This window comes from Scyliorhinus torazame, chromosome 13 (genome assembly GCF_047496885.1).
Source record: "Scyliorhinus torazame isolate Kashiwa2021f chromosome 13, sScyTor2.1, whole genome shotgun sequence".
Lineage (NCBI taxonomy): Eukaryota > Metazoa > Chordata > Chondrichthyes > Carcharhiniformes > Scyliorhinidae > Scyliorhinus > Scyliorhinus torazame.
In genome coordinates, this window is record NC_092719.1 from 71,228,267 (window position 1) to 71,241,829 (window position 13,563).

The window sequence follows — 13,563 nt, forward strand, 5'->3', positions numbered from 1 at the left end:
TTGTTTTGCCCTTTTTTTTCAATTTTTTGGTGGCCTTTTGCTTGTTTCTTAAACACTCCCAATATTCAGACTTGCTACTCCTTTTTGCATCACTTTTTTAAAATCTAATTTTATCCCTAACTTCCTAAGTGAGGCTTTTAAATTGTTTCTTTAAATGTTTCCAACTGTTCATTTACATCCATTCCTTGCCGTCTATTTACCCAGTTAACCTTAGCCAGTTCGTCCATCACACCTATGTTAAGATTTGTTTAGGTTTAGGATACTTGTTTGCAATTGGAATTTAGAGTACCCAATTCTTTTTTTCCAATTAAGGGGCAATTTAGCATGGCCAATCCACCTACTCTGCACATCTTTGGGTTATGGGGGTGAGACCCGTGCAGACACGGGGAGAATGTCCAAACTCCACATGGGACAGTGACCCGGGCTGGGATTGAACCTGGGTCCTCGGCGCTGAGGAATGTGGAATTCAATGATATTATGGTCACTATTTCCCCATTGATATTTTTTGACATTAATAATAATCTTGTTTCATTACACAATATTAGACTTAAGATAGCTTTATCCCTAGTCATATTGTTCTAAGGAACTGTCACAGAAAATTCTACAAACAAATCTTTTAAACCACACTTGCGAATTTGATTATCCCTGCATATATGAAGATTCAAGTCCCCCTACAATTATTACATTTCAATTGTTACAATCTCCAATAATGTATTGTTTATTGCTATTAGGGGCCTATAAACTACTCTGACCAGTGATTCCTGAGTCTTGCTATTCCTATTTTCCACCCATACTGATTCTACTTCATGATCATTTGAGGCCAGAACTTTTCTGTCATTCTGTCCTACTGTCATCCTTTATTATTAGGACTATCCCTCCTCCTTTGCTATTCTGTCTTTCCAAAATATTGCGTACATTGGAATATTTGTTGCCAACCTTGGAACCATGGGCGGGATTCTCTCAGCCCAGGGCCGGGCCAGAGAATCCCCATACCTGGCGCGAATCGCACCGGGCCGCCCCGACACCGTCACGCATTGCGTGGCGTGGTTGGCGCGGCACCGGTCGGGGGCCACTCTATGCAGCCATCAGCCCAATTCTCAGCCTGGGATGGTGCAAGCGGCCGTCGTGAAATTGCCGAGTCCCGCCGGTGCCGTCCACACCTGCCCTCAGCCGGCGGGAACTCGGCATGGAAGGATTGGGGGGCGGCCTGTGGGGGGGGATGGTGGGAGGGGATGTCTGATCCCAGGGGGGGGCCTGCGATGTGGCCTGTCCCACGATCAGGGCCCACCGATCGGCGGTCCGACCGCTCGGGCTGGGGGCCTCATTTCTTCCGCGACGGCCCCTGTAGCCGTGCGCCATGTTGTGTCGGGACCGGCGCGTTGAAGGAAGGCACTGTGCATGTGCGCATTGGCGTCGGTGCCACTGCGCATGCGCGGATCCTGCGGCACCCAGTTCGCACCAGGGCCAGCAGCTGGAGCGGCGTGAACCGCTCCAGTGCTGTGCTGGCCCCTTTTGCGGGCCAGAATTAGTCGGCGGGACGGCCCGTTCACGCCGTCGTAAAATGCGACGGAGTTTACGACGGTGTGGACACTCTGCCGCGGAGTTAGAGAATCCCGCCCCATGTCTCTGCAATGACGATTAGATTGAAATTAATTACCTTGATTTGCCCAGTTAATCTGCCTTATTACAAATGCATTCTTTACTTCCATTCTCTGCAATGACATATTTGTTGATGTTCAATTTTTGTTAAACTCTCTGACCTTTCTTGTCCCACTCTGCTTGTCTTTACCCACATTGCTACACTATTCTGATGCCTCGACCTTTCTCTTTGGATCTCTGAACCTCCTTTCACCCAAACCCTCACCCACTCACACCCCGGTTAATTTAAAGCCCTGTCCACAGCCCTGACCGTACAAATGGCCAGGTCACCCACCGGTCCTAGTCTGGTTCAATTGGAGCCGATTTCAACTCTTCCCTGTGTACTGATACCAGTACCCTGTGAATTGAAACCTTTTAAAAGCCTTCCTTCATGCTAGACTAACTTTAGATCAACTACCACCACCTAGTCTGCAAAGTCTTTCCAAAAAAGCAAACAGAAATGTCATTTAGTCGGTCCACTAATGAAGCTTTTAAGAAGTGATCTGAAATAAGTAGCAATTGGTGGCATTGCCTGTATAGACTCCACATTATAGAATGGGAGGACAGTTCGCATTTGCAGTTTTCCCATGTAACAAAGTCATCATCTCTGAATTAAACAGTTATCCTTTTAACTTCTATGACTACACAAATTACCATTCAAGCATTGGGGCAGGGCAGTCAGTGGGATTTTGCTTTTTAATTTTTTTTCTCCTCAGCAAAGCCTTAATAATTCTGGTCTTTTTCCATTCAATTCTGTACAGGATTCTATTGTCCTGTGACTGATGCACTATCTCACACCTAACTCATATATATATAGATTTTGGGTTCTGCAGAGCACAAGTCACTAGGATGGCAAAAGTGTCAATCGGAGTCTTCCTTTGCATGAGCATCAGCCAACCTTGAAGGCAATCTCTCCTATTATCTTCCGACATGTTCAACAAAGACCGTATTTAGTGCAGTGGGAAACCGATGAGTACCATTGATGGTACTCACCAGGCCAGGTGTTAGATTTGGAGGTAGGTGAGCACTTTGGGGACAGTGACCACAATTCGGTGACGTTTACGTTAGTGATGGAAAGGGATAAGTATACCTCGCAGGGCAAGAGTTATAGCTGGGGGAAGGGCAATTATGATGCCATTAGACATGACTTGGGAGGGGTAGGTTGGAGAAGTAGGCTGCAAGTGTTGGGCACACTGGATATGTGGAGCTTGTTCAAGGAACAGCTACTGCGTGTTCTTGATAAGTACGTACCGGTCAGGCAGGGAGGAAGGCGTCAAGCGAGGGAACCGTGGTTTACCAAAGAAGTGGAATCTCTTGTTAAGAGGAAGAAGGAGGCCTATGTGAAGATGAGGTGTGAAGTTTCAGTTGGGTCACTTGATAGTTACAAGGTAGCGAGGAAGGATCTAAAGAGAGAGCTAAGACGAGCAAGGAGGGGACATGAGAAGTATTTGGCAGGTAGGATCAAGGAAAACCCAAAAGCTTTCTATAGGTATGTCAGGAATAAAAGAATGACTAGGGTAAGAGTAGGGCCAGTCAAGGACAGGGATGGGAAGTTGTGTGTGGAGTCTGAAGAGATAGGCGAGATACTAAATGAATATTTTTCGTCAGTATTCACTCAGCAAAAAGAGAATGTTGTGGAGGAGAATGCTGAGACCCAGGCTATTAGAATAGATGGCATTGAGGTACGTAGGGAAAAGGTGTTGGCAATTCTGGACAGGCTGAAAATAGATAAGTCCCCGGGGCCCGATGGGATTTATCCTAGGATTCTCTGGGAAGCCAGGGAAGAGATTTCTGAGCCTTTGGCTTTGATTTTTATGTAATTGGCTACAGGAATAGTGCCAGAGGACTGGAGGATAGCAAATGTGGTTCCTTTGTTCAAGAAGGGGAGTAGAGACAACCCCGGCAACTATAGACCGGTGAGCCTCACGTCTGTTGTGGGTAAAGTCTTGGAGGGGATTATAAGAGACAAGCTTTATAATCATCTAGATAGGAATAATATGATTACGGATAGTCAGCATGGCTTTGTGAAGGGTAGGTCATGCCTCACAAACCTTATTGAGTTCTTTGAGAAGGTGACTGAACAGGTAGACGAGGGTAGAGCAGTTGATGTGGTGTATATGGATTTCAGTAAAGCGTTTGATAAGGTTCCCCACGGTAGGATATTGCTGAAAATACGGAGGCTGGGGATTGAGGGTGATTTAGAGATGTGGATCAGAAATTGGCTAGCTGAAAGAAGATAGAGGGTGGTGGTTGATGGGAAATGTTCAGAATGGAGTTCAGTTACAAGTGGCGTACCACAAGGATCTGTTCTGGGGCCGTTGCTGTTTGTCATTTTTATCAATGACCTAGAGGAGGGCGCAGAAGGGTGGGTGAGTAAATTTGCAGACGACACTAAAGTCGGTGGTGTTGTCGACAGTGCGGAAGGATGTTGCAGGTTACAGAGGGACATAGATAAGCTGCAGAGCTGGGCTGAGAGGTGGCAAATGGAGTTTAATGTAGAGAAGTGTGAGGTGATTCACTTTGGAAGGAATAACAGGAATACGGAATATTTGGCTAATGGTAAAATTCTTGGAAGTGTGGATGAGCAGAGGGATCTCGGTGTCCATGCACATAGATCCCTGAAAGTTGCCACCCAGGTTGATAGGGTTGTGAAGAAGGCCTATGGAGTATTGACCTTTATTGGTAGAGGGATTGAGTTCCGGAGTCATGAGGTCATGTTGCAGCTGTACAAAACTCTGGTACGGCCGCATTTGGAGTATTGCGTACAGTTCTGGTCACCTCATTATAGGAAGGATGTGGAAGCTTTGGAACGGGTGCAGAGGAGATTTACCAGGATGTTGCCTGGTATGGAGGGAAAATCTTATGAGGAAAGGCTGATGGACTTGAGGTTGTTTTAGTTAGAGAGAAGAAGGTTAAGAGGAGACTTAATAGAGGCATACAAAATGATCAGGGCGTTAAATAGAGTGGACAGTGAGAGCCTTCTCCCGTGGATGGAAATGGCTAGCACGAGGGGACATAACCTTAAACTGAGAGGTAATAGATATAGGACAGAGGTAGGTTCTTTACGCAAAGAGTGGTGAGGCTGTGGATTGCCCTACCTGCAACAGTAGTGAACTCGCCAACATTGAGGGCATTTAAAGGTTTATTGGATAAGCATATGGATGATAATGGCATAGTGTAGGTTAGATGGCTTTTGTTTTTTGACATCCCATGTCGGTGCAACATCGTGGGCCGAAGGGCCTGTACTGCACTGTATCGTTCTATGTTCTATGTATCCTTTTGTTAAAGTACAAAAATGTATATGACTATAGTTCCATTCCTGCCACCTGCTGTCCTCCAGACTTACAGAATTATTAGCTTTTTGCATGCATGCATTTCAGGGGCAGGAGAAGGGTGTGGAGAAGAAGACGTTGCTTTAATTACAAGGACGCTAGGTTCCTTTTTCCATCCAGAAGAATTTACCTCCTATAATTACTCACCATAGTCCAAATATTTCTCTCCATATATTGATTTAATGCCCTGTGGAAATAATGCAGCTGAAATTTATTCCCTACCTACCTCAAGAGTGGCTTAACTTTTTTGTGCAGTAAGCTAATGTGCTTTTGGCATCACTGGTGCATGAATCGGTTTCACTGTAATGCATGTGAGTGGGAAAAGAGGTGTGCTATTGAGGTCAAGAAGGTGCATGCTTCAAGACAGTAAAAATCAAAAGTCTCACTCATTACAGATAAAAGATTGCTGAACACGGTCTAACTCTCTCTCTCACACCCGCAGGACTGAAAAGCTAACATCTGAAATTGTACCGCCCAAAGAGGTTAACCATGTTGCAAACCACAAAATGTTAGTGAAGCCTGAACTTCAGAATAACCAAAAAAATATAGAACCCACTCTGGGTCGTCAACAGTTAGACAATATGAACATCACTCGCGCTGACAAATATGGTTTTGAGACAGAAGGACTGGACCAGCACAAGCCTTTGACAAAAGTCAATAGTATAAAACTGCAGCCTGCAAAATCAGAGTGTGGAAATGTCGCGTCAGGTACCGACACCCTTCAGTCTCAAGAGTGCAAATCTCTGCATGCAAATGACTCCCGTGAGCAAAGCCCAGTTGGTTCCGTTGATGTTCCTATCGAAAATGTGGACACTGGAAGAGAACGGTTGGTTCATCTAAATGACAGTGGAAGGGGCATTCAAAGGACTAATTCAATGATGCAGTTGGAGCAGTGGGTGAGAACACACAAAGGAAAGGGCCAAGAGGAAGAGCCTCGGAGGTATGAAGGTTTTTTTAAACACTTGCTTGTAAAAATCATTCTATGATTGAAAAAATAGAATCTCTTTTTTTTTTAATTGTTTGCTTAGCAGAGATGGGAGACGTTTCTGATTAAAGGTTTATTCAATCTTCATCCACAGTCCATGCGACTGTCACATCGGAACAGCAAAGACTGCATTGTGAAAAATGATCATTTCTGATCTGGTCTTTTCAGATCTACTGTCACTAATTTAACTGTCCTTAAACTTGAGTGTGGGTGGAGAAGCATTCAGGTGGTACAACACTGCAGTGTGATGTAATGTTATCACTGGAGGCTGCAAGGAAACTTGCTGTTAGCTGTCATGTTGCAACTTTTAACAGCTTCTGCAGGAATGGCAGTCCTAATGGGTTTGTTTTGCTGTTTCTACTAAATGATTTGAGTTAGCAGGTCCTACACATTTAACTTTTCATTTTCATCTGGTTTCACTGCATATTGCTGCATATTGAATTCTGCTTATTTTGCATGTCACACTCAAGTTTAAAATGTTTTTAAAAATATTTCTTTATTCTCCTTTTTCGCATTTTCTCCCAAATTTACACGCACCAACAATAAACAATAATCAGTAACAAATATGTCAATCCCCATATCGATAACAACGATCCCATCCTCCCACCAAACCCAAAACATTTGTCCACATGTTCACATAAACAACTAACAGAAAGGAATCAGGAATCACCCATGGCCACCATTAACACCCACCGTCCCCCACCCCCTCCCCCCAAACCTCCCACCCACCCATCCCCACTAATGTTCGATGTTATCCAGTTCTTGAAAGTGCATAATGAATAATACCCATGAATTGTAGAACCCCTCCATCCTTCTCAGTTCAAACTTAACCTTCTCAAGAGTCAAGAATTCCAACAGATCCCCCCATCACGCCAGGGCACAGGGTGGAGAGGTTGCTGTCCAACCCATCAGGATCCGCCTTCGGGCGATCAACGAGGCGAAGGCTACAACATCTGCCTCCGCACCCGTTTCCAACCCTGGCTGGTCCGACACCCGAATATGGCCTCCCGGGGGTCCGGGTCCAGTTTCACTTTAGAAATTATCCTAAAAACCTCCTTCCAGTAATCCTCTAGCTTTGGACAGGACCAAAACATATGAGCGTGGTTAGTGCCCCCTCCCCCGCAACGTTCACACACATCTTCTACTCCTTCAAAGAATCGGCTCATCCTCGCCCTCGTGAGGTGTGCTCTGTATGCCACCTTCAGCTGTATCAGCCCCAACCTCACGCACGAGGTGGAGGCATTCACTCTCCGGAGCACCTCACACTCAAGTAAAATTGTAGTATTATGTATAATTATTTAAGACGGGTTCCCAAACTGGGTTCAGCAGCAGGCCAGGCTGATGGATACAATTTGAGTTTTGTACTGTTTCCCAAATTATCCAATCAGAAGGGAGAGAGAGCATGGACTACATGGGTGAGGGGAGTTGGGTTGAAGAGCAGGGCCTGAGAGAGAGATGTGGGGGGAGAGCGAGACCTGTGGGAGGGAGGGAGAAGTGCGGGAACCTATGGTGGGAGAGAGCAGGCCCATGGGGGAGGGCCGTGGGGCCTGTTGGAGGGAGGGAGCGCAGGGCTTGCGAAGGGATGGTGGTGGTGGGGTGGGGGGGGGGGGTGGAGAGAGGAGAGCTGGGCCTGCGAGCAATAAGCATGTTGGGGAAAGGGGCTGAAGAATGGGGAATGAGCAGACTGTGTGTGTGTGTGTGTCGGAGATGAGAGTATGTGTGAGGTTTTTTTAATATAAATTTAGAGTACCCAATTCTTTTTTTCCAATTAATGCAATTTAGCATGGCCGATTCACCTACCCAACACATCCTTTTGAGCTGTGGGGTGAGACCCATGCAGACACTGGGAGAATGTGCAAACTCCACACATTCAGTGACCCGGGGCCAGGATCGAAACCGGGTCCTCGGCGCCATGAGGCAGCAATGCTAACCACTGGGACACCATGCTGGATGTGAGAGATGAGAGTATGTGTGAGATGAGAGCATGTGTGTGTGTGGTGGGAGAGAGTGTGTGTGTGTGGTGGGAGAGTGTGTGTGTGTGGTGGGAGAGTGTGTGTGTGTGGTGGGAGAGTGTGTGTGTGTGGTGGGAGAGTGTGTGTGTGTGGTGGGAGAGTGTGTGTGTGTGGTGGGAGAGCGTGTGTGTGTGGTGGGAGAGCGTGTGTGTGTGGTGGGAGAGCGTGTGTGTGTGGTGGGAGAGTGTGTGTGTGTGGTGGGAGAGTGTGTGTGTGTGGTGGGAGAGTGTGTGTGTGTGGTGGGAGAGTGTGTGTGTGGTGGGAGAGTGTGTGAGAGAGAGGTGGAAGCAAGTGTGTGAGATGAGAGCTTGTGTGTGAGAGATGGGAGCAGGTGTCTGAGGGGGGAAGGTGCATGTGTGGTGGGAGAGTGTGTATGTGTGGTGGGAGAGTTTGTGTGTGAGGTGGAAGCGTGTGTGTTAGGAGTATGTATGTATGTATGGTGGGAGTGTGTGTGAGAGAGGTGGGAGCATGTGTGTGGTGAGAGCATGTGTGTGAGATGAGAGCTTGTGTGTGTGAGATGGGAGTAGGTGTGTGTGTGACGTGAGTGTGTGTGGAGAGAGGAGAGTGTGTGGTGAGAGTATGTGTGGTGGGAGAGTGTGTACGTGTGTGGTTGGAGTGTGTGTGTGAGAGGTGGAAGCATGTGCATCTGTGTTAGGAGTGTGTGTGTATGGGGGAGTGTGTGAGAGCATGCATGAGGTGAGAACGTGCGTCAGTGGAAGGTGAGTGTGTGTGAGAGCTGAGTCTGAGGTGTGGGATGAGTGTTTGTGTGTGAGGTGAAAGATGAGCATGTGAGGTGAGAAACGCGTGTGTGAAAGAGACATGTGTGAAAGAGACGTGTGTGTGGTGAGAGAGGTATGTGTGTGAGAGAGAAGTCTATGGGTGAGAGAGGAATGTGTGTGAAAGAGACGAGTGTGTGTGTGAAAGAGAGGAGTGTGTGTGTGAAAGAAAGAGGAGTGTGTGTGAGAGAGGAACGTGTGTGAGAGGAGGGTGTGTGAGAGAGAGGAGTGTGTGTGTGAGAGGATGTGTGTGTGAGAGAAGAGCATGAGGGAGACAGTGGATGAGTGTGAGACGAGTGTGTGTGTGAGACGAGTGTGTGTGAGAGAGAGATGAGTGTTTGTGAGTGAGGGAGAGGTATGTATGAGATAAAGAGAGGAGTATGTGAGAGAAAGAGAGGAGTGTGTGTGAGAGAGAGGAGTGTGTGTGAGAGAGAGGAGTGTGTGTGAGAGAGAGGAGTGTGTGTGAGAGAGAGGAGTGTGTGTGAGAGAGAGGAGTGTGTGTGAGAGAGAGGAGTGTGTGTGAGAGAGAGGAGTGTGTGTGAGAGAGGAATGTGTGTGAGAGAGAGGGAGGAGTGTGTGTTTGAGAGAGGAGTGTGTGTGAGAGAGGGGATTGTGTGTGTGAGAGAAAGGAGTGTGTGTGAGAGAGAGAGAAGTGTGTGTGAGAGAGGAATGTGAGTGTGAGAGGAATGTGAGTGAGAGAGAGGAACATGTGTGTCTGAGAGGAGTGTGTGTGAGAGAGGAGTGTGTGTGTGAGAGAGACACGTGGATGAGTGTGTGTGTGTGAGAGAAGGGTGTGTGAGAGAGAGAGGAGTGTGTGTGTGAGAGGAGGGTGTGTGAGAGAGAGAGGAGTGTGTGTGAGAGAGAGGAGTGTGTGTGAGAGAGAGGAGTGTGTGTGAGAGAGGAGTGTGTGTGAGAGAGGAGTGTGTGAGAGAGGAGTGTGTGTGAGAGAGGAGTGTGTGTGAGAGAGGAGTGTGTGAGAGAGAGAGGGGGGGGTGAGAGAAAGGAGTATATGTGTGAGAGAGAGAGATGAGTGTGTGTTTGTGGGATAGAGGGATGAATGTGCATGTTTGTGGCTCAGAGAAATGAGCGTGTGTGTTTGTGGGACAGAGAGGGATGAGTGTACATGTGTGAGAGAGGGATGAGTGGGCATGTGTGAGAGAGGCATGAGTGCATGTGTGAGAGGGATGAGTGTGCATATGTGTGAGAGGGATGAGTGCATGTGTGAGAGAGGGATGAGTGCATGTGTGAGAGGGATGAGTGCGTGTTTGTGGGACAGAGGGATGAGTGTGCATGTGTGAGAGGGATGAGTGTGCATATGTGTGAGAGGGATGAGTGCATGTGTGAGAGAGGGATGAGTGCATGTGTGAGAGGGATGAGTGCGTGTTTGTGGGACAGAGGGATGAGTGTGCATGTGTGAGACAGAGGGATGAGTGTGCATGTGTGAGAGAGGGATGAGTGTGCATGTGAGAGAGGGATGAGTGTGCATGTGTGAGAGAGGGATGAGTGGGCATGTATGAGTAAGGGATGAGTGCATGTGTGAGAGAGGGATAAATGTGTGTGTGTGAGAGATGTGTGTGTGAGTGGGAGAGGTGTGTGCGTCTGAGAGAGAAGTGTGTGGGTGTAAAGAATTTTTGTGGGAATCCGTCATTCCAGCAACACTCTTCCATTTGAATCAAAAGAGCAGCAACACTCTTACCATTAAAAATGACAAAAAGACTCAAGTATGTTTTTTAATAAGATAAATTATAAAGAATATACATTTAAGAAATTAAAAAGACTTCCATAAATTGTTTTTTTGTATGTGATACAAACAATCATTTTATTCGTGGTTTTGCTCTTCAACACATAATGTTTCTCAGCCGTTCCTTCAGTACGTTTTGGAGGTCAAAAATGTTCCATGACTGGAAAAGTTTGGAAACACCTGTTTTAAGAAATACACTAGCCTGGGGGTTATGTTGACCTGAATGCCCTTGCAGGTAGGAATGAAGTGTAGTAAGGAAGTATTATGTAAAGTAACATATTTAAGTTTTGCTGGTTATTTAATCGCTATTCGGAGAGACAGTGTGGTCATACTTTGCTGATTGAAAATGCTTGTCTGTGTGGTTTGTATAAATACCATAATTTTCTAATATAATGCACCTCCAACTATCACTGCACTCTGATTTTCATGGGACAAAATTGCCTCCTTATCATGTGTCATATACACCTAGACTTTTCCAATACTGAGGTGAAAGTGACCCTTTATTGAGAGGTTAGTGAGTAAACTTAAGCTGAAGGGTCCATTCCCACCTTAGTTTGCTGAGCAACTGGCTCCCATGACCATATAAAATGTGTGACACTCAGCGAATAGACTTAGTGATCAATTGTATATAGAATGTGGCAGCACGGTAGCATAGTGGTTAACACTTTGGCTTCACAACACCAGGCTCCCAGGATCGATTCCCATCTGTGCGGAGTCTGCACGCTCTCCCCGTGTCTGCATGGATTTCCTCCAGGTGCTCCGGTTTCCTCCCACTAGTCCTGAAAGACGTGCTGTTAGATAATTTGGACATTGTGAATTCTCCCTCAGTGTAACCGAACAGGTGCCGGAATGTGGCGACTAGGGGCTTTTCACAGTAACTTCATAGCAGTGTTAATGTATGCCACTTGTGGCAATAAAGATTATTATTATATTATAAATGTCAGACGTTCATTGGCCTCCCATCTGAATACGGTTAGAATTAGAGCTAATCAGTTTAATTCCAGGAGCTGAGGTTTTTCGTTATTCAAAGAGGCATGACAGGCCATTTGCAAGTGTTGGACATCAGCTGCAATTAACCATTAAAGCAGCAGTAATATCATAAATGGACAAATGGCTCTACTCCGGAGCACATGCATTTATACCATCGTGCAAAATAAGAAAGGAAGAATTTAAAGTGGAAATGCAACATTTCTAGTTAGTACGCAGAATTATTCACAATGCATTCAAAAAAGATACTCAAGGGACCGGTATTTGGTCAGCACAGAAATTTTGTATTGATGTGAGGCTGGAGGAGATTACAAAGACCGGGAAAGTCAAGGCCATGGAGGTTTTTGAAAACAAGATGAGAATTTTAAAATCAAGGCATTACTTCACCGGGAGTAAATGTACGTGAATAAGCACAGGGATGATAGGTGAATGGGGCTTGGCGCGAGTAAGGACATGGTCAGCAGAGTTTTGGATGTCTGCAAATTTATGGAGGATAGCATGTAAGAGTGGGAGTGGATTAGAATAGTTAAATCTGAATGTAACAAAGACATGAATGAGGGTTTCATCAGCAGATAAACTGAGGCAGGGACAGTCCGGTGATGTTACAGAGGTGGAAATAGGCGGTCTGCATGATGGTGCTGGTTTGTGGCTGGCAGCTCACCTTGGTGTCAGAGTTTTAAAATTCTTTCATGGAATGTCAGTTTGCTGGCTGGGCCAGCAATTATTGCCCACCCCTAATTTCCCTTGAGAAGTTGGTGGTGAACTGCCTTCTTAAACCACTGCCAGTTTGATACAGCTGTGCTTCTTGCTAGACCATTTCAAAGGACATCTTTTTATTTATTCTTTCATGGAATGAAAAGACCAGAATTGGTTGCCCATCCCTAATTGCTGTTGATCTGAGTGCCTTGCATGGCCATTTCAGAGGGCTGTTAAGAGTCAACCATGTTGCTGTGGGTTTGAAATTACGGTAAGGACGACAGATTTCCTTCTCTACAGGACATTAGAAATACGGTACTAAGGTTGTGAGCCATCTAGTTTAGTTTTGGGCAAGCACCAGCGAGAGGGTTGAAGTTGGTAACTAGGACACAGAGTTCAGAGAGGGAACCAAAGCCACTGGCTTTAATCTTCCCTATGTTTAAAGGAAATTTATTCTCATTAATGATGGTGATAAATTAGTGGAGGAGTCAAGAAAGATGGTGGTGAACTAGAGCTGAGGGCCATTGGTGTACATGCAAAATCTAACCCTGTGCTTTTGGACAATGTCACTGAGTGATGACAGATAGTTGAAATCTAGGAGTGGACCTAGGATAGAACCTTGGGGAACACCAGAAGTGACGGTACAGAAGCAGAAAGAAAAGCAATTGCACATGGTACTCTGGTTATGTTTAGAGAAGAATGGAACCTGACAAATGCAGTTCCTTCCAGCTGGATGATGGCGGATGAAGATGGTGTAGCCTACCATGTCAGAAGTCTCCCGGAAGGTTGAAGGAGATGAGGATGGATTGTTTACCTTTGTCACAGTCAATACAGGAAGTCATCTTACCATCCTTTTTAGTTCTGTTTCCGTATCTGATTTGGATTCTGTGACAACACCCTGGGCTAGTGCACAGTCTATTCCAGCCCCACTTGACCTGGAGTCACAAAACAATTGGAATTAACAATTCATTCTTAGAAAATACTCAAAGTCTTTGGTCTCTGGCTGTCCAATAACTACAGTCACCAGGTTTGTAAATTTAAACACAATAAATTTTTATTAATAAGAACTATAATTAAATATGCAGCAAATACAACTGGTTAACTATTATCTAATTCCTAATCCCTCCTCTTTAACCCGCCCCAATCCTCTACACACACACAAGACAGACAAACACAGAGGGAAAAGAGGGGTGTAAAGGAAAAATAATACGGGCTCCAGAAAGTCTGAATTCTGCTGTTCAAAATCTAAATCTCCATAGAACAGTGTACTATTTTGTATCCTTTGAGTTCTTCACGTCCTCTGCTCGACTTAAAGGCATATGTCCATTAAATATCCACGGATCAAAATCATGATGACAAAGTAAAATAAGGGAATCAACAGGGAGGGCCCTTATAT

The 13,563-nt window shown here is 45.7% G+C and overlaps 1 protein-coding gene across 13 annotated transcripts in view; it reads left to right on the forward strand.

Moving 5' to 3' along the window:
- Window positions 1-13,563, forward strand: part of plekha5 (pleckstrin homology domain containing, family A member 5) — a 525,939-nt gene that overhangs the window by 398,120 nt on the left and 114,256 nt on the right. For all 13 annotated transcript variants that reach the window (XR_011934086.1, XM_072471741.1, XM_072471740.1 and 10 more), the window contains one exon: window positions 5,413-5,910. Coding sequence is in view for 12 of the 13 variants with exons in the window: in XM_072471741.1 (XP_072327842.1) it covers window positions 5,413-5,910 (498 nt within the window). In the remaining variant the exon portion in view is untranslated. The remainder of the gene's footprint in view (window positions 1-5,412; window positions 5,911-13,563) is intronic.